Source organism: Diplotaxodon limnothrissa, linkage group LG17, assembly GCF_057381915.1.
Source record: "Diplotaxodon limnothrissa isolate DT_005_m linkage group LG17, D_limnothrissa_male_GT1.1, whole genome shotgun sequence".
Classification (NCBI taxonomy): Eukaryota; Metazoa; Chordata; class Actinopteri; order Cichliformes; family Cichlidae; genus Diplotaxodon; species Diplotaxodon limnothrissa.
In genome coordinates this window covers 28,740,318-28,762,531 of record NC_140612.1, presented here as the reverse complement: position 1 = coordinate 28,762,531, position 22,214 = coordinate 28,740,318, and the positions used below count along the sequence as shown (strand labels likewise).

General features: G+C 38.0%; 1 protein-coding gene across 1 annotated transcript; it reads left to right on the top strand.

Annotated features, from left to right (window-relative positions):
* Positions 1 to 6,527: 6,527 nt before the first annotated feature.
* LOC146615197 (sortilin) lies at positions 6,528 to 21,740 on the top strand. Its single transcript, XM_085375835.1, has 21 exons — positions 6,528 to 6,788; positions 7,086 to 7,148; positions 7,695 to 7,771; positions 7,845 to 7,941; positions 8,357 to 8,524; positions 8,680 to 8,753; positions 8,999 to 9,045; positions 9,838 to 9,974; positions 10,063 to 10,146; positions 12,336 to 12,396; positions 13,358 to 13,510; positions 14,216 to 14,313; positions 14,394 to 14,493; positions 14,591 to 14,765; positions 14,860 to 15,053; positions 15,599 to 15,791; positions 19,026 to 19,142; positions 19,225 to 19,366; positions 19,461 to 19,567; positions 21,369 to 21,449; positions 21,671 to 21,740. The coding sequence occupies exons 1-21, from the start codon at positions 6,528 to 6,530 to the stop codon at positions 21,738 to 21,740; spliced, it is 2,499 nt and encodes an 832-aa protein (XP_085231961.1).
* The last annotated feature ends 474 nt before the right edge of the window (positions 21,741 to 22,214 follow it).

Sequence of the window (22,214 nt, the reverse complement as noted above, 5' to 3'; positions counted from 1 at the left end):
GGTTTCTGCTTCTGTACCCTAATAGGATATGGGATAATACATTTAAGACACTTTACCTTTAAACCTAATTGGAACCATGTATTATTCTACCTATTATAGAATTCATTTCATTCATCCAACCATTTTCTTCCACTTTTCATGGGACAGGCCACGAGAGCAGCAGCCTAAGCAGCAAAGCCCACACCTCTCTCAGAGGAAAACTGAGGCCTTCCCAGGCCAGCAGAGAGATATAATCTCTCCAGCATGCCATGCGTCTGCCCCGGGACCTCCTTCAGGTGGAACATGCCACTCAGTTCAATTCAATTTTATTTACATAGCGCTAATTCATAACAACTTTTTCCTAAAGGCACATTATATTGTAAGGTACATTAAGCTACAATATTAGAAAGAAACTCCAGCAATCACAAAACTCCATTTCAGCAAGCATTTGGCGACAGTAGGAATGAAAATGTTTTATCCCTATTATCAGGAAGAAATCTTCAGGAAAAGCAGGCTCAGGGAGAGGAATCCACCTTCCGTAAAGACAAGAGAGGGAGGACAAAAGACACACTACAGGAAAGAGAGGCAGTGTGAAATAATTGCTAATGATTAAATATTGTGTTGTATAAACATGCATAGAAAGAAGAGATAAGACTGAAGTGCAAACACTTAGTGCATCATTGGGAAGCCCTCAGCAATCCAAACCTACTATAGCAATAATTAAGGCAGCATTCAGGAACATCTGATCAAGCCTTAACTATAGGCTTTAACATTAAAAAAAATATTAAGCCTTATTGTAAAGTAGAGAGTTTCTATCGCCTGAATCTGAACTGGGAGCTTTTAGAGCGAGCTGATAACAACGAATTACAATAGTCCCCCTGCAGAGATAAGTTCCTTGCCAAGTGTCTTAAGAAGCTCATTCATCATATCAGCAGTGGGATGGTTCTCTAATGTTATTGGGGTGGCACACCAAAAACTGAATTTCCAGTTTTATTATGCTGATATCAAATATACGTTACTTGAAAATGGCAAAAATGAGAGAAAGAAAAAAAATCATAAGCTTAGTTAATTCCCCGCTATTAAAGTTGATATCACTGAAAATAGGCACATATGAAAAGCGAAGAAGATTTTGAAATCCATAATAATCAGTTTTAATTGATTGATTGACTGGAAGTCCAGCCATCGCTTTAGATTTTCGGCAGAGCTAGGCTGAAGCAGATTAAGATTCACTCTCCCACAAAGCAAATTTTGGGTGGGTGGCCAGAGCCCCCCACTGACCACCCATTGGTGGCGCCCATACTTATTGCTGTCAGTTTTCCAATATCTCGAGTGCTTTTTCATTATAAGGGTTGTAGTTGTACCTAAAACCAAGTCATTAGAGGTGACTCATCATAAGATTATGTTTTGTGTTTTTAACTAATGTGCCACACTTCAGTTCTCACAAATTATTAGATATCTTGTTTTACCACTTCAGTGGTTTCGGTTTCCTACCCTTAAATGCATACAGCACCATTATAATTAATTTTCTTTACCTTTAATCCTAATTGAAACTATGTATTAATTCACTTTCTATATCTGTTAAGATGAAAGTTCCTGTAATAGTTCACATGGTGTCTTGGAAATAAAAAGGTATTCCAAAGGGAAAGCCTGTTACAGCTGCTTTCACCCCGCGGTGAAAGCACCTGTGTAATTCTGTGGCACCGCCCCCCGGCCAAAAAAACCCAGCCCTCTGATTCCTTAGATCTGACTTGTTCAGGACATGACTATGAGGTCGTAACAACTTAACTAGATGAATCATTGACAGTAACAAACCAGCCATCATTGTGAGATTTGCAAACAGAAAACAGAAAACAGCACTGTTAAAACAAGGAAGGAAACTGAAAGGATCCGATGTCTTCATGAACGAACATCTGATAAAAAGAAATGCGGACATTGCCAGGAAAGCACGTTACTTGAAGAAACAGGGAAAAATTCAAAATACATGGACCACCAACTGCAAAGTATTCATTAAACTCAATGGAACACCGGAACAAGCCAAAGTGTTGGTCATCAGAAATATGGAAGAGCTGGACAAATACTGAGGTCAACTTACTCTGGAGGTATGAATACACATGTGACGTGACACACAACACAACACATGGCACAGTCCAAAAGAACTTCATCTGCATCCGGCAACAATATCAACATGACTCATTGGAATTCTCTTTATGATAATCTGGAACTGAGAACATTTCGATACACAGACCATAATGTTCTAGACTTAGAAAAGGATATAGACCCGGAAAATAATTTCTTCTACAACATCAGCTGTAACTGCTGCTACTTCACTGATGAACAGTTTAAGCACACCATCAACACGGAAAATAAATTATCAATAATCCATTTTAATAGCAGAAGTCTGTATGCCAACTTCAACAATATAAAGGAATATCTAAATGAGTTGACAAATCCATTTGGAATTATTGCCATTTCTGAAACATGGATCAATGCGGAGAAAGGAATGGACTTTGGACTGGAGGGATATGAAGTGAATTTTGTAAATAGAAGGAACAAGAGTGGAGGGGGAGTAGCTGTGTATGTGGATAAAAACCTAAACTACAAGGTGGTAGAAAGTATGACAACTGTAATTGATAATTTACTAGAATGTATAACAATTGAAATTTATAAGGAAAAAGAAAAAAATGTAATAATTAGCTGTATATATAGAACACCTGGCTCTAGTATTCAAGTATTTAATGACTTCATAGAGGAAATATTCTCTAAAACAAATCAAAAAGTTATGTTTATCTGTGGTGATTTTAATATTGACCTGTTGAATCCAAAAAAGCATAAAATGACCGACGAATTCCTAAACACTATGTACAGTTTGAGTTTACATCCTAAAATAACCAGGCCTAGCAGAATTACACCACATTGTGCCACCTTACTTGACAATATTTTCACTAACAATATGGAAAACAACATTGTGAGCGGAATATTAATTAATGACATCAGTGATCACCTACCAGTTTTTGCAGTTTATGACACTAATTATAAGAAAAATCAGCATGAAGAACAACTGAGATACAGACGTGTAAGGACAGAAGAAACTATGACTGCATTTAAGAACGATCTATTAAATCAGGACTGGGACAAGGTGTACAAAGAAGCTGATATTGATATTGCATATGGCATATTTTTAAGAATATTCATGGAGTTGTACGATAAAAACTGTCCAACAATAAAATACAACAGAAAGCACAAATATTCAGATAGACCATGGCTCACTAAGGGTTTACAAAATGCATGTAAAAAGAAAAATACACTCTATAGGGAATACCTAAAACAAAGAACAAAAGAAGCTGAAAATAAATATAAAAAATACAAAAATAAGTTGACCAATATTATACGTGTATGTAGAAAGGAGTATTATAGTAAAATATTGAACAACAATAAACATAATATGAAAGGAATATGGGATGTTTTAAACGGTATCATTAAAAATAATTCTGGACAACAAAGTTATCCACAATACTTTATCGATAATGGCAATATTATGGAAAACACTGCTGATAAGGTCAACAGCTTTAATCATTATTTTGTAAATATTGGACCAAAACTGGCAGAACAAATTCCTGAGTCACTGCCATCAGTAGAATGTAGTGAAAACCTGATTGATAGGAACCCTAACTCAATGTTCCTCACATCAGTGGAGGAAAAAGAAATAATTGACATTGTACACATGTGTAAATATAAAACATCCACTGATTGTAATGATATTGACATGAAAATCGTCAAGAAGGTCATTGAAGGAATTGTAGGACCTCTAACATATATTTGCAACTTATCATTTCAGACGGGAAAAGTGCCAAACAAAATGAAAATAGCTAAAGTTGTGCCGCTGTATAAAACCGGGGATAGACGCCACTTCACAAATTACAGGCCTGTTTCTTTACTACCACAATTCTCCAAAATCCTAGAAAACCTGTTTAATAAACGATTAGACAAATTCTTAGATAAATATAAATTACTCTCTGACAGTCAATATGGATTCAGATCAAAAAGATCAACATCTCTGGCATTAATCGAATCAATTGAGGAGATTACGAATGCTATAGATCAGAAACAGTATGCAGCTGGAGTATTTCTGGATCTCAAGAAAGCATTCGACACAATCAATCATGACATATTAATTAATAAACTGGAACGGTATGGGATTAGGGGGGTTGTACTGCAATGGGTGAAAAATTATTTAAGTGACCGGAAACAATTTGTGAAGCTGGGTGTCCATTCCTCATCATGCTTGGACATTGCTTGTGGTGTTCCACAAGGCTCTGTACTGGGTCCAAAATTATTTATTATTTATATAAATGATATTTGTAAGGCATCTTATATATTAAAATTAGTATTATTTGCAGATGACACAAATATTTTTTGTTCTGGGGGGAATCTAAAGGAGCTGCTGGATACAATTACTTCAGAAATGTGCAAAATTAAAAAATGGTTTAACAGGAACAAACTATCGCTAAATCTAAGTAAAACTAAAATTATCTTATTTGGGAATTCCCTTAGAAATGCACAAGTGCAGATTCATGTAGATGGTGTGGAAATTGAAAGAGTACTTGAACATAAGTTTCTTGGTGTGATTATAGATGATAAATTAAACTGGAAGTCTCATATAAATCATCTACATAACAAAATTTCAAGAAGTGTCTCAATCTTGAGTAAAGTAAAACACATTCTGGACCACAAATCACTCCACATTCTCTATTGTTCCCTGATTGCACTGTATTTGAATTACTGTGCAGAGGTTTGGGGCAATACTTACAAATGTTCGCTATCATCAATCTTTATATTACAAAAAAGGGCCATAAGGATAATCCATAAAACTGGTTACAGAGATCATACAAATCCACTATTCTTAAAATCAAAAATTCTAAAATTCACAGATCTGGTTCATTTTCTCACAGCACAAATTATATATAAAGCAATAAATAACCTGCTTCCTGACAATATTCTAAAAATGTTTTCTAAAAGGGAACGGGGATACAATTTGAGGGGGGAATTAAATTTAAAACATCCTCGTATCCGTACAACATTAAAAAGTTTTTGCATCTCTGTGTGTGGAGTGAAGCTGTGGAACAGACTAAGTAAAGATATGAAGCAATGTCCAAGCATGGCGCAGTTTAAAAAGCGGTTTAAGGATATGGTTTTTACAGGGTACAGGGAAAAGGTAGAGATTTGATAGGGTGTTCTTGTCTAATATTTTCATGTGTGTGCGCATGCACGGGTTTGTTGGTATGGGTATATATGTATGTGTATATGTATGTATGTATGTATGTATATATATATATGTGTATATGTATATGTATGTATATATATGTATATATATATATATATATATATATGTATATGTATATATATGTGTATGTGTGTGTATGTATGTGTGTATGTATATATATATATATATATATATATATATATATATATATATATTAAATATATATAAAATTGTAGGTTGTGTATCCTTCAGGTGTTAATGGGGTTATTGAAAATGTGTATATGTGCGTATGTGTGTATATACGTAGGTATGGATAGATAGAAACATATATGTGTATATATTTAAAAAAAAATAAAAAAATAAAAAAATTACACATAACATATAATGTAATTACAAGGAGGTATTTCTGTAGTCTATTGATACTAGATAGTGGAAAAGGGGTGGGATTAAATAAGCTTATGCTTCTTCCTGCTCCTTTTTGAACATGGACGTTATTTGGAGTTGTGGTTGCTCGTTTTCCTTTTGTTTGCTTTGTTCATTTGTCTCTTTTAATTCTATTTTTTTTTTATACTTTTTCAACATGTTCAAAATAAAGATTCAATCAATCAATCAATCAATCAATCATAGCCATAATTCCCTGAGGTATTTTGCCAGCATAGCCTATCATGTTCATACATGTAAATATGTAAGAAAGAATTGTGTATGTTTCTGTTATGTGTCCTGTGTACTGTTTGTTTGTATATGTGTCTTTCTGGCTGCTGTTTCAACCAAATTTCCCCTTGTGGGACAATTAAAGGATTATTCTATTCTATTCTACACATCTGAAAGCAACACAAGTGAATACATGTCGACCTCTTGCGTTGACCTGCCCATACTACTGCGATTTTATGTCACATTAACGTCTCTTATTTCTTTCAAAGCTTGCCAGAACTTTTCTTTTGAAGCTGTCCTTAAAATGTCCTTAACTTCTGTAAATGTGAATTCCAGTTGTTTTTTGTTGTTGCTAATTCATTTGTTAATATATTGACGATAAGTGAACGAATCACGAATTAATCTGTTGTTTTAAGACAAACTTTTTTCTCCCTGCAGTTAGGTCACCAGGATGCGGGCAGAAGCACCTGCTGGTGGTGGAAGTGCCACTTAGCGCAGCACTTTTTATGTTAATGACCCGTCCAAGCACTTCCCACACCCACTTACCTTTAGAGTACAACAAAAGTGAGTCATTATTGCCAGGGATATCGGTCAGTGGGACTCTTTTTTTTCCCATTGCAGTCACATCACTGTCGACATGATCTGGAGACATTTGATGCTTTTGGGGGTGTCCGTCGTTCTTCTTATGAGAGTTGAATGCAGAATCAAGGAGGGAAAGACGCTGACTTTCCGCCGGACTCAGCATAGTGAGAGCCAGGACCAAATGCGCCGTCGCCCCAGGAGGGATGCCAGCAGCTCCCCAGGCCTTTCCAAGCCTTCACATGGTCCTCCCTTCACCTCTTGTCGGCTCCTTCTCACCCCCGCCGAACACGAGGTTCTGGATGATAACACACACGAGGTGAGCTGCAGCTTGGTCAATATAGGCAGGTGCAATGTCCGTCGTGCCTTTTATTTAATGTAAAGGAGGAGATTCCAGGACTTTGAAGTTGGTACCCGTTTTTATTTGTGTTTTGCAATGCTTAACAGGGTTTCTCAACCAAGTGAAAGTAATATAAACACGTATAGTAATGTAAGCCCGTATACTCATTTGGCAAAGAGTATTATTGGGAAAATTACAGGAAATTGTGAGAAGAGATCTAATTTAGCTTGTTAGGCCTGTTTTTGTGATGTGTGAGTTTTTCTCCTCTCTCTTTAGACAGGTTTTAATGGTGATGATGGTTCCTACGTAATTCTCACATGGGTTGGTGATGATACAGGGGTGAGTAGCTTCTTATACAGAAGGTTTATTGCATATAGCCTCTTACATGTCACAGGGGCACAATAGAATTCAATGTAGAGTTTGTAAAGGAAAAAAAGTGCCACAACACACAAATATGCATCAATATACGATAATGAATTAAATATAATTGAGGCTGATTTTAAACACAGCAAATTCTCCTCATTCTTTAATATCCGTGGGTATGTCATTTCACAATACCCCTGGTTTTATCCTTATCTTACTAGTTCTGTCAGTGACAACTGGAATATAGTAATGAAGTGTTAAGGAAAAAATAAGAAAAACCTACATTTCATTAGCTCTGACAGTGGTCACAATCTCTGAGCTTTCCATCTTGTACTTTAAGGATTTGTTTGTAGAATGAAAGCACAGATTTGACCAGGTTTTTGCGCTTTAAGAGACATGTTAGACAACATGCTGGTTTAAAATAAAAGCCAAATTAAGGTGTGCTAGAGTGGATCATCTTAATCTATCTGTGACTTTTTAACCCAGTGTTTAAAGTTGTAACTATATTTCTTCATTTGATAGGTGGTCTTGGTGCTGTCAACAATCAGTGGTCCAGTTCATCCTTTAAATGAAGGAGGCTCCTCACGACTTTACAGAAGGTGAGTTAGAATCTGATCAGCAGCTACCGTGGGCACCTCAATCAAAACGTAACCATCTTTCCTCTCTCATCAGCACGGATTATGGCAAATCTTTTCATGACATTTCTCAGAGCATCAACCACACCTTTATTAAGGAGGAATTTGGAGTCAGTGTTGGACCTGGGATCTCTGTAAGTAGCACTATTTTACACTCTTACTAACACTTTTCTGTGGGTGTGCAATGAAAGAGTAGTTAGTGATGGTAAACTGCATTGCATGTTTGGCTGTGGACCTTGTGATGTTTTGACATGAAGGTGTGAAAATATCATGTATGCTGACATCTAATCAGCTTGAGTCTTACCCACTAGTGTTCTTACAGTTTTGTTCACAGACTGATTATATTGCACGGAGCTATGCAAGCAGAATCTTTAGCTGAGAAAGTGGATGGTTTTCTTCTTTCTTTCTTGAAATCACTAGTACAGAGCTTGCATGCACTGAATTTTAAGCAGACAATTCTGCACGAAACTACAAAAAGTTATTGACGAAGCTAAAATTCTTTCTCAAATTTCCATCTCTGAGCAGTTTTCCATTGATTTTTACTGACAGGTGATTTTAACAGCCGACACACCGGTGCTTAACAATCCAGGTGGGATTATCTTCACCTCCACGGATGCTGGTGCAACCTTCAAGTTCATCCAACTGCCCTTTCACCTGGCGCAGCCAATCGTGTACCACTTCCTCAACCCTGACTATCTTGTGGCCCTCAGCATTGATGTGAGTCTGTTGAACTTTTAAAGTCCCTTAGTGGTTTCCGTTGCTTTGTTTAATATTCCTGGCTATCACACAGACACACATGTTTATCATCCACACAAACACACATCAGGAACACTCCTTAATGTGTAAACATTGCTCTGTTTCCTGACTTTCAGGGCGGTCTTTGGCTTTCTCTGGACTTTGGGGCCTGGTGGACAAAAGTTCACGATGGAGTGCATTCTTTCTCATGGTGAGAATAAAGAAGGAAAAAGAGTTATTCAATATATCAAACAGTGATAGCTCTGTGGCACAAATATAGTAACAGCACTGGAAAATGCATAATGACATGCGTAACATGTGGGACTTTGAATAAACTGAGATGATACGAGCAAGGTTTTTATGAAGCAATAAATGCTTGTTTAAAAAGAAACATGACCTATTAAAATTGTGACATTTTGAGGTGTTTGTAATTTTTTTCCTTCCACTTTCCATCAGGGGAGCTGGCATAAATTTGTTCTTCAGCTGCAGTCAAGTAGATGCAGGTAAGAACCTGTAAAGCTGTTAAAGGGTTTTGTAAAACTGGTGCAATTTAAAGATCAGACACTTTGTAATACAGGCTTGTCTGTATTCTAGTGTGTATATATGTTTTTATTTTGTGTGTAACAGGGTTTGCATAGTCATAAGAATTCTGCTTTTAATGTTTAATCTAATCTGCATCTTTATGGCTTTTGCAGCCAAGTTAAAATCTTTATTATCTCACAGGAAAAATCCTTTGATTACGGGGCGGCATAAAAGCTATTAAAGTACAATAAAACAATAAAGCAGCAGAAGAAGCTCAAAACTGACATGCTATAAGCACATTGCAAAACAACTAAATAAATTACCAAGTTGTGTGAGGAACTGAGGGGTAGAGTATAGTGTATTGAGATTAAGTTTGATTTATAATTGCTAAGATGACTAAATCCATTAGTAGAGCAGCGCTTATTCTTAGACAGCTACATGAGAAAACACTATTGCCTTACCCTCCACAGCTTTTGATTTGGTGGATTTTTACACTGAAAGTCCTTCTTGACACAACCCCAAAAGGATCTACATCTCCTTCCAGGATCAAACCAGACAACTTTCACTTATCCGTCAGATCACTACTCTTGTGTACATCAGAGCCTAATTTCACAAGCTCAAAATAAATATAAGTACTTTTTTTCACTCAAAACATTTATTGCTTGTGAGGGTGCATGCTTTATGCGGATGAGCAATGAGCTTAAATGTGTTTAAGGCAAGTGCACATTTCTTATTGAACTTATTCGTGTTATTATTGTCATTTGCCGATACAGTTGAGGCAGAGGAGAGGGGAGATTTAATCCTGAAAAGAACAAAGGACCTGGGGAAGACCTTCACCATAATCCATGAGGACATCTACAGTTTTGGTTACATACGAGCGTTTCTCTTCTTCTCTGTTATGGAAGACCCGGTAAGATGGCTGGATCATTTTTTATACACTTCGGTCTATCGAGTAGTATATATTCCATCTATATAGTCATGCATTATTTTTCTCCTAGAGATCTCCTCGTGTGATGTATTTCTCATCAGACCAAGGAGATACTTTCAGTCAAGCACTCCTGCCTTCTGCATCCACTGAGCAGGTGAGAGAAAATATCAACCATCATTTCTGTTGAGTGTGTTAGCAACAACATCTAATATTCTACAGGTAGGTCTGGGAATTGAACCAATTATGTTTGGTAGTATTCAAAATGTAACTGTAGCACGAGGCAGTCAAATGTATGATCTTGATTACTTCTTAAGCGCTTAAAATAAAGTAAACTTGACTTCTTCTGACAGCCTAGCTTCACTCCTTACCTCACGTGACCCTCATACCCTCATGCAGCCAGTCAGTAACTCTTGGGACAACCTCCAAGGCGATGATCTAACTCATCAGTTTTTAGAATTAAAGAAGTCTCTTGGATGAGCGGCAAAACGTTTTCACAAACAAGAAGAAGTCAAGTTTACTTTATTTTAAGTGCTTAAGATTACCATGACCGAGACGACCAGGGATGTACACAGATAGATTGTGCTTACTTATCATTCAAACTAAAAGAGGATCTGTTCTGCAAGAATTCAGCTCCATTTTTAATCTTGGGCTCTACTAGAGCAGCTTTGTTTGATTCAAAGTCAAAAGTATTTAATATTTATCTTTGTGCAGATTCCCAGTGGTATCTCTCTTTAGGCCAGCATAGCATGAAGTAAAATCCAAGAGCCTGTGCAGATTTCCTTGGCTTTAGTGTTGTTAACATTTCTATACTCCACCCTCTGTATATAATTTCATGTCTATATTAAATACAATACAGATGCACCTCTGTAGTGTAGAGGTTAACACATTCACCTTACACGGTAAAATTAACTTGTTCAGTTCTGGGAGAAGAAACAAGCTCAGCCTCACAAGTAGTGTATTCCTAGATCTGATCCAGACTCTGGATAAAAGTGGAATCTGTGCCAAACCACACATGTGGATCCATTTGCTGTATGTGGGAATCACGTGGGCGGCTGAGAGTACTTAAAAAAAGCAACTGTGGGACAGAACTCATAAATTGTTTTGATAACAGCAGCATTATGTACAATGTAGCCAAAAAACCTCTTGGGAGGCTACAAACAGTATGAGACCTCATTAGAATCACAGTGAACACTGTGGAAGTGGTAGTAGAGCTTATTAGTGTCTTCAAGTACTAAAGAGTTACTTTAAACTAATCAAACTGGGAGATTTTGAGGTAATGCAAAGCATATTATAGCACTCTCTTAATGAAAACAGTCTAATATGTTAATAATGTTTTGGTGTTGGTACCAAAAAATATTACCAAAATTAGGGCAGTTTCTCAAGGGTCGCCCAACACGGTAGTGCAGTAACAGGCCGAAAATGAAATCAAAAGTATGGCTGATGATTTTTGGAGTCACTCGACTTCACACACCATCAGCTTTTGCCCTCAGGCAAATCTGCAACGTTTTCGCTTTCTGATGAATCTCCAGTAGATTCATCACATTTGTCTGAGGGCAAAAGCTGATGATGTGTTCCCTCAGGCAAATCTGGTGAATTTGCTGTAGGTAGATTCAGGAATTTTTTCAGATCTAATTGTACTGTAGGTACTGTACAATTAGATCTACTGTAGGTAAATTCATCAGGATTGCCTGAGGGCAAAAGCTGATTATGTGTGAACTCCACACATCATCAGTTTTTGCCCTCATTATTAATCCCCTCCTGCACTAAGTATATAAAAACAGATTGTCTAGTCAACACCGAAATTTAACCTTCCACTACAGTGCAGAGCCATTTGTCTGCTTTTTTTATCAGCACATATCACTGACCCTTCAAAGATATAGTATTTTTACTGCTCTTAGTTCTTAGTAAGTTATTAATAAGCAAGATGTGGTTCTACCCTTTCCCTCCCAGCACAACACAGTAGCTTTAAATTGAATTGAATCGGCACTTATAACAAATTTTCTTTAAATGATAATTGAGATGTTTATCGCACCGCTCCGTTTGTCTTTGTGTCAGGTTTATGGGTGGGGAACATTAAAGATAAATGCAGATACTTCATTCATACTAAGGAAGTTGGTTGATATGCAGAAAAAACATCGGTGGCAACATTTTCCCTTTCAACACCAGCTGAACACACACCTGCTCTGATGAAACACCCACACATCTTGTTGACAGCACAAACACACATTCTGTCTCAAGAAGATTAGACAAGATTTATAGCAAAAAATTGAACGAGTCATCTCTTTTGTGTGTGCGTGTTTTTTCACGTCTGCTCTCGATTTTCATATGTGTCTCTGTTTGCAGTTTTATTCCATCCTGGATGGAGATGAGGATATGCTCTTCCTGCACGTGGACAACCCGGGAGGTATCAGACATACATAAACCCGCAAATGGGACCTTTTAATATCTTTGAAAATGTTTTCCATTCAAAAAGCCACATCTATAAAAATTAACCCTATGACTGACACATATTTGCGAACGTGTCCTCACAGCATATCAGTTTTTTTTTCTGTTGAAATGGAAAACTTCAACTGAAAAGACAAGACTGGTTTAACAAGTTCTTGGACTTGCTGACAAATCAGTCCATAATACTGAGTGTGTGTTTGTCCATGCAAGTCTAGATCTCATGGCTTTGTTCCTTTCCATCTCTGTTTTTATCTCCCTCTCCAACTCGTGCCCTTTCTTTTCCTTCCTCATTCAATTGGAAGGAATTTTATTCTCTTTTTAGTATAATACAATTTTTGGCTCACACCTGCTTGAGACAGTGGTGCATGGGTGGTGTGGGGTGACTTTGTCTTTTGCTGGCTGAAACGAGGAAGACTTAGGTTTCACTGCAAAAGCTGATAAGCATATCTTGGCATCGGGGTGTAACACAAATACACATGCACACACGAGGACACACATTCAAAAGCTTAACATGTCCCCATCACCTCCCTCAGGTGATGGAGAAATGTTTTATTATTATTATAATTTATTTTGTTAAGTCACTTAACACTGGCCTATGAATCATTCAGGCACAAGAATAGCACCTAACTCAAGGTATTAATCAATGCTTTTAACACTATCAGCCTTGGTTTAACCTCCTTAGAGTCCAGACAACAACATTATTGCAGTATTGGCTTTCAAATGTGCTAGAACTTGTTTTTTGGGGGGTTTTTTTGCACATGTTTCAATAAGTAACTGCACTGACGTACTATTTTTCTAGCAAAATATAAAGACATGAGTAGTGGCTTGAGACTTCTGCAAAAATTCAACTCTTTACATAGGAGAGGTTAAAATGTGTTGTAATTTTGCGAGATACATTCGTGCTTTCCGTTTTATTTCAGACACCTTCTTTGGGACCATGTACACCTCAGACGACCGTGGGATCTTGTTCTCCAAATCTCTAGAGCGCCACCTGTTTGATGGACATCGAAAGAGTGACTTCACCAACATTACTTCACTGAGAGGAGTGTACCTCACTAATAAGCTAGACGTTGGTAAGATTCTCCATACAGGTATTGTATGCATCTTCTGTCTCGTAGCTTTTCGTACATGACTCCTGTAAAAAATGGCTTTAAGCCAAAAGCTTTTGATTCCAACCCCCAAAATGTAGCCCCCAGTTGTCTGTTTTGTGACACTTTATGAGTTATAAGTGTTTGAATTGAGGAGATTGGACAGGCTGTCATGCCGCTTTCAATTTAGTGCTCAACCAATAACATCATTGTCTGACAGAAGAGAACACGACTGTCATCAGCAATACTGCAGTGCGGTGTTAAGAGAACAAAATATTACCCAACATTAACGAAACTAAGGAGCTGATTGCTGACGTGAAGAAAAAACAAAGACAAAGATCCCGGTTTGTAACACCCGGAGCAGGTGGACTCCACCCTGCTCATAAAAGCTACAAAAGAAAGAAAGAAAGAAATTAGTAGGAAAACTTATTAAACTTTACAGAGAGGTTGTCATGGCACATGCATGGCCTCAGCATTGTTGAGCAGAGCACAAAAGCCAGGCTGTGAGACTTCTAAAATCATCCCATAGGAACAGAAGCTCAGTCTTTTCTTTTGTTTTTTTTTAGAGTAGCCTAAAAGCAAATCATTTGATTTTTCAATAAACAGCCATGAGTTGCATAATGAGAGTTATATCTAAAATCCTGATTGAACTTACTGAATATTGACCGGAATACTTCGTTTTTCTTTCAGATGGCCGTATAAAATCTGTCATTTCATTCAACAGAGGAGGGACGTGGAGACCGCTTAAAAAACCCGAGAACATAAATTGTGGAGACAAGATCAAGAGTGTATGTTACATAGAAAAAAAATTAATTTATCTGTCTGTATGTATGTGTTTTCATTTTGATCTTTTTTTTTCTTTTGCCAGTGCAATCTCCATATACATGGGGAACACAGTCGTAATAACCATATAGTTCCCATGGTGACCCTGTCTGAGCCGGCTGCTGTTGGTCTGGTTATTGCGCATGGTAATTAATTTGTAATTACTTTCAGTGCTTCAGTCCAAACCATTGTCCAAATACTGTGTAAAATGCACACTTATAGATGATTTCCTGTTTTTAACAGGCAGCGTGGGTGATTCTCTGTCATCATCGCAGAACCCCGACGTGTTTGTTTCCTCAGATGGAGGTTATAACTGGAGGGGGACGCTGAGGGGTCCTCATCACTACACTATATTGGACTCTGGGGGTCTAATTGTGGCTGTGGAGGCCCATCGTGAAGGACAAGTCAAGACTATCAAGTACTTTATTCTCATTTAAAGACCACAGGGAAGTGACAGGAAGTGTTTTCTTATATTTAAAGTTTTCTCTTTTTCTACTGTTTTTCACCACCAGATTCTCCACGGATGAGGGTCAGTGCTGGAAGCTGTATAACTTTACGGATCAGCCCTTCTTCTTTGCAGGCTTGGCATCTGAGCCGGGGACCAACGCCATGACCGTCAGTGTGTGGGGCTTCCGGCCCGAGGAAGACGGCCAGCCCATGTGGGTAGCAGTCACCATTGATTTCCAGAGTCTCATTACCAGAGAATGTAAGTCTAATAACATCTACGATTACTGTGCACTCTTTGCTCTTCACTGGTTTCTATGGCATGTTGCCACCTGGTGGTAGGTTCATGTGAGTTGTATTAGCTGTTTTCCGACTGCAGAAGCAGGGATTTTCCACAACCTCTAAAAACCTGTAAAAACACATCCCGTTTGTTTTACCTCTGTTTATGACGCAGATTTGAAGAAGAAAACAGACCTGTTTGCATTTTTTTTTTGTTTTCTCCTCTACAATTTGTGTGAGATGCTGTAATTAAACCACACCCTTTTATCTGGTGGTGAAAAGATAGATACTTTCCCGGGACTTTCGATATTTCCCCTGTGGCATTTTGCCTAGTTGTATTGCAGATGCTGTTTTGCACTTGCATTAGTAATCTTATGTAAGTGACGTAAGTGTTGGGACAGACTTATGCGTCACTAGTTTGACTAACATTGCCTAAAACTGCTTTATTCTAGGTTTGGTTTTGTTAAACCTGCATTTTTTAAAAGGATTGTTAGTGACAGTTAAATAGGTCATCACTGCCTTCATCAGGTAATGACAACGACTATGAAGAGTGGTTGGCTCATTCAACAGAAGGAGGGGACTCGGAAAGAAATGGATGTGTCCTGGGTGTTAAGGAGACCTACAGGAGGTTAAAGAAGCAATCTCTATGCCGAAATGGGCGAAGCTTTGTGGTGATGAAAAAGCAAAGCCCTTGTCTGTGCACCAGAGAAGATTTCTTGTGGTATGTTGGATTGTTTTGTTTTTAAATGGTCCTGTAACGTACTGCATATTATTGTAAAAACCTTTCATTTCATTACATTTTGCTTCCAGTGAGCCAGACTCTTTTCTTTTTTCCCTCTTTGTTTTTAATGACCTTGAGCAATAGTTCTCAAGGCTTTCTGAAGGTCTTCTAAAGTTTGTCTTTGCACACTGGCCACTTTTCCACTCATTTCCCGTCACTATTTGACCATTTTTTAAGCCACTTAATGATGTGATGAAAGTGGGCAGGTTTCAAAAGAAGTCATGGAAAAACTTAAAAAAAAAATACTATCTACAGTATAGATGGACAGTATATGAACATCATGTTCTTAAGAAGTATCTCTCAGGTACATTATATTGGACTCTGGGACTGAGTATTTAAAAACAGACTCACTGTTTGGCGTGGCCAGAAATGGGCTCAGTGGAAGTGTGGCTGAAGTACGCTAAGTTACACAAGAACTGAACTGAAAATCAGTGGTACCAGGTCTTATGGAGTGATGAGTCTTAATTTGAAATTATTGGTTCAAGATGTCATCAGTATGTATGGATGAGATCAGGAAAGGTACAACAGTGATTGTCTAAAGCCATCTGTAAAGCACAGTGGATGCTCTGTCATGGTTTAGGGTGAGGAAAGTATTTGATTGCCAGTGGCTTAAATATTCACCATGTCAGTGATCCAAAGCACACAGTGAATGCAGTAAAAGCATACCAGGATGGAAGAACACACAATGGAACACTATCAGTCATGGATTGGTCTTCCCAGAGCCCAGACCTCAGTATTATTGGAGCAGTGTAGGATAATCTTAAAGGAGAATGGAACAAAAGGCAGAAACATCCAAAGAGCTTTGAATGTCTTTCAAGGAGCCTGGAGATTTATTCCTGAAAACAACTTAAAGGAATTAGAAGAAGGCTTGCTGAAGAGAGTACAGGCTCTGTTGAAGACTATAGATGGTTTTACTCAGTGTTGGGCAAGTTACTTTGAAAAAGTAATTAATTATAGGTACTTGTTACTTCTTCAAAAAAGTAACAGAGTTAGTAACTGAGTTGCAAGATATTAAAAGTAATTAATTACTTGAAAAGTAACTATTGCGTTACTTAAAAAAAAAATGTTTAACCCTCTGGGGTCCAGGGTATAATGGGCCATTGTTAACTACTTTTGATTTTCCCTCTACATTTCACCTTTAAAAACTATTTACTTTACCTTGTTTGGTATCATCCTTTTCAGCACAACCTTACGTGTCTGAATTTACAGTTATGTTTTCATTTTGACATACTGTATTAACACAACTGATCTAAAATCAGACAAAAAAACATAAAATCCGAGTAGAAAAAGTTATATTTTTTTACTGTAACAACCACAGACATGTTTATTGAATCATATTTCATAACTTTAAATGCAAATATAAATTGTCAATTTTACCTTTTACCTTTAAAAAAAAAAACATTTTAAACTATTTACATAACAATCAGCTTTTCTGCATTCAATAAGATGCCACGCAAATTATTTGTGCCACTCCAAAACAATTATTCCTGTCCACTATAAAGGAGAACATCACAGCCTGATACCTGCAGGTCTGACAGCAGCAGGTGTATCACTGCTCCTGTTTTTTACCTGGAGACAGCAGTCATCTCATTGTTCTGACACACAACACAAAACTACCCACAACACTACACACTAACTACACAAGACAACACATTAACTACACACTCCAAACATGCTAAACGTCTCACATCTCAAAACTCGCGCTCTCTCTTTTTCTACTGTCTTTCTCTCTCTCTCTTTCTCTCTCTCTCACTCCTAAAACTATCCCGTCTTCCTAAACAACCACATGTCATGTTGTCCATATCATTTTTTGATTGGTCGACATGGTGCATTTTTCCACCAACATGAACGGGCTGGTTTTTGCTGTTGTTTTTTGTTTTGTTTTTTTATTTTGTGGTCATAAGCAGAGAGTGCTTGCTAGCGCTGTCCTTAGACAGTAAACGTGACAAAAGTATTCAGGAAAAAACACCGAGTATATGTTGTTTATCATGACTCTGGTTTTACGTGGTCTATAAACACAATTTGAAAACTGGTATATATCACCTTGTTGCTTTGTCATCTTAAATTGGTCATGTGATTGGCTCACCACGACTACTTTATTCCTCCTCAGTCAAACAGCAGCACTCATGCGATTGTTTTGCCCCCTTAGCTCCAGGTGTTGTGCCAAAAAGTGATTGTCTGCCAGAAAGTGATTGCCGAGTGCAGCTGCTGAAAGCTGTAGCGCATAGTCAGCTTCTTCAATGCAACTGATATAAGGTGGAGTAAGCTGAACACAGCTTCAGCCGTCTGTTCGTTGAAAAATAGTAACGCGACCGCATCACATTTTCTTGTTAGTAACAGTAACAGCGTTGTAACGATAGAAATAGTAATTAGCTAGATTACTCGTTACTGAAAAAAGTAACGCCATTAGTCCCATCACTGGTCTTACTAAATACTGACTTTCAACCTCGCCAGAGTGTACAAACTCTATTTCCCATTTTTCTAAAAAAAATAAAAATAAACAAGAGCTTAGTCAAGACTTTTGCACAATAAATAATAATATATTACTTTATCTTAGCTGTACAATGATTCGAAATTCTGAGGCCTTTGCTTACATCTCAGAAGTTCAAGATCAGCTTTTTGTTTTGCATTTACTTTTTCTGTTTGTTTGCTTGTTTTCCTTTTTAATGAAGAAAGGCGGCATTGTTCTGCTTTTGGCCTCTAGTTAATGGCTGTGGCTTTTAAATGAGAGTGTAGCAATGGCAAGTGTGACCTGAGTGCTTTCCTTGCCAAGGATGAGAAAGCAGACGATCATGAACTTCTTTTTGCAGCAAGCGACCAAGAGAGACCAGTGTTCTTACGGTGTGTAAAGCATAATGCTGCTCTGTCTGGGAAACGTGTGAATCACTCAAGCACAAAAAAGGCAGCTAACTCAAGGGATGCTGTGTCTGCACATAACAGACAACAAAATTAAAACAAAATTAAAACATTTTAATTGCATTCTTAGCCAAAGACATAGCTTCAGCCCAAAACCCAGCATTACTGTGTTTTTTTTTCCTTATGTACTGCATTTTCATGTGACTTTGCACATTTTTTAAAAATTTGCTGCACCCATTTTCTTGCAAAATATAGAGTTTAAGAAGAGAAAAGCATTTTGTGGTTGCACTAAAACTCTTTTTTTCTCCTTTACTACAGCGACTTTGGTTACTATCGACACATTAACACCTCAGAGTGTGTGAGACAGCCAAACGCTGCAAATAAAACCTATGAGCTCTGTTTGAATGGAGAGGAGGATGAGCTTCTGACAGAAGGGTAATTGCCTTCATAAAGCAAAGAGAAACACCACCTTTATGCACACATGCAAATCTCACTCTATTCCCTTTTGTCTTTGTAGGTACCGCAAGGTCCCGAGTGATAGGTGTGAGGGTGGGTTCAGTCCTCAGCTCATAAAGCAGACAGTCAAAGCCTGTGGTATTAAACCTAGTCCTGCTCCTCCTGCAATGTCCACATCTTCAGTCACACACTTTGACACACCGGTCAGTAGGTTGATTGTGCTCTTTCAGTCTTTGCTTCATTTTATAAAATTGTCTTTTGTTTGGATAAATATCAACCTTTTCGTGTATTTTCCAGCGAGAAAAGCTGGTGTTGATCCTGGTGTGTGCAGGAGCAGTCATCATCGTCCTCATAGCTATTGTTTCTGCTGTGATTGTTGTCAAGAGAGTGATTTATAGAAACAGGTGAGTCACGCATACGGTATCTGCTGCATGTTCAAATTTAAGCACACTGAAAGCTCTGACCGTGGTGGTCTCCTGCTGTCTGCTACAGTTCAATTCAATTCAATTCAATTTTATTTATATAGCGCCAAATCACAACAAAAGTCGCCTCAAGACGCTTCATAGATACAGAGAAAAACCCAACAATCATATGACCCCCTATGAGCAAGCACTTTGGCGACAGTGGGAAGGAAAAACTCCCTTTTAACAGGAAGGAACCTCCGGCAGAACCAGGCTCAGGGAGGGGCGGCCATCTGCTGCGACCGGTTGGGGTGCGAGAAGGAAGACAGGATAAAGACATGCTGTGGAAGAGAGACAGAGGTTAATAACAGATATGATTCAATGCAGAGAGGTCTATTAATACATAGTGAGTGAGAAAGGTGACTGGAAAGGAAAAACTCAATGCATCATGGGAATCCCCCGGCAGCCTACGTCTATTGCAGCATAACTAAGGGAGGATTCAGGGTCACCTGGTCCAGCCCTAACTATATGCTTTAGCAAAAAGGAAAGTTTTAAGCCTAATCTTGAAAGTAGAGATAGTGTCTGTCTCCCGAAGCCAAACTGGAAGCTGGTTCCACAGAAGAGGGGCCTGAAAACTGAAGGCTCTCCCTCCCGTTCTACTTTTAAATACTCTAGGAACAACAAGTAGGCCTGCAGAGCGAGAGCGAAGTGCTCTAATAGGGTGATATGGTACTACAAGGTCATTAAGATAAGATGGGGCCTGATTATTTAAGACCTTGTATGTGAGGAGCAGGATTTTGAATTCAATTCTGGACTTAACAGGAAGCCAATGAAGGGAAGCCAAAACAGGAGAAATATGTTCTCTCTTTCTAGTCCCTGTCAGGACTCTTGCTGCAGCATTTTGGATTAGCTGAAGGCTTTTCAGTGAGTTTTTTGGACATCCTGATAATAATGAATTACAGTAGTCCAGCCTGGAAGTAATAAATGCATGAACTAGTTTTTCAGCGTCACTCTGAGACAGGATATTTCTAATTTTAGAGATGTTGCGCAAATGGAAGAAAGCAGTCTTACATATTTGTTTAATATGTGCGTTGAAGGACATATCCTGGTCAAAAATGACTCCAAAGTTCCTCACAGCGTTACTGGAGGCCAAGGTAATGCCATCCAGAGTAAGAATCTGGTTAGATACCATATTTCTAAGATTTTCAGGGCCGAGTACAATAACCTCAGTTTTATCTGAATTAAGAAGCAGAAAGTTAGCGGCCATCCAGGTCTTTATGTCTTTAAGACATTCCTGCAGTTTAACTAATTGGTGTGTGTTATCTGGCTTCATGGACAGATAGAGCTGGGTGTCATCAGCATAGCAGTGAAAATGTATGCTATGTCTTCTAATGATGCTGCCTAAGGGAAGCATGTATAATGTAAACAGAATTGGTCCTAGCACTGAACCCTGTGGAACTCCATAATTAACCTCAGTGTGTGAAGAGGACTCTCCATTTACATGCACAAATTGGAGTCTATTAGATAGATATGATACAAACCACTGCAGTGCAGTACCTGTAATACCTACAGCATGTTCTAATCGTTCTAATAGGATATTATGGTCAACAGTATCGAATGCTGCACTAAGGTGTAGCAGGACAAGCACAGAGATGAGTCCACTGTCAGAGGCCATAAGAAGATCATTTGTAACCTTCACTAAAGCTGTTTCTGTGCTGTGATGAGCTCTGAAACCTGACTGAAACTCTTCAAATAAACCAAATACAGGACACCGATATATCGTTTCTCCAACCTTCGACTCCAGGACGACGAAAACTCCACTGCAGCTGATCATGAAAGCGGCACGAGCAGCAATAGCACAGCCTGCCAACAGGACTCAGATGATGTAAGTGTTATTTAGCACTCCCAAAGGGTTGATTGATCTCTTCGTCTCTTCTTCAGACTCCTACTGAAAACGCTGCATTCGGATGAACAGAATCAACTTTTTGGGATTTCCTTACCAGCATGATTGAGCATGCATCGAGATGTTATTTAGCACTGTTTTATAATGTTTTCCAGATGGTGTAATTTTTCTCACACATACATTTTGTGTTCTCTTTTTTCTAGGATCTCATTGAATGACACAGCAGACATGATTGACACCAGCTGCACTGAAATGGACTGCATGTTGCCTTGATTTTCTCTTTTTTATTGAAGCTCCCCAAATGTTTGAATGTCTTAATTTATTGAGCTGACTTTGCTTTTTTCACTCTTTGTACATATGTATGTTTTCTTGATTTACATGTTTAACACATTGTACTTCTGTACAACATAAAAATAAAACCAAAAACAGAATGTGCATTTAACATGAAACAAATTCTGCATATTATGGAGTCTTCATCAAAATGTTACAGGTTAAATTATACTCCAATAAATTTCTGCTTAAAACCTGTCCATTTGATGGCGGTGTTGACGCTTTTATCGCTCCCATGTACTTTTAAAATGACTGAAGAAGAAGATGCAACAGGAAGTTGGTGTGACATGGTGAAGATTTTGTTTTTGACAGATGACTCACTACTAAAAAAAACTACAAAGAGACATGGGACGGTAAACCGTTTCTAACAAACTTAAAAGTCAGTAGTTAGTGTGACCACTTTTATTCTTCAGAACA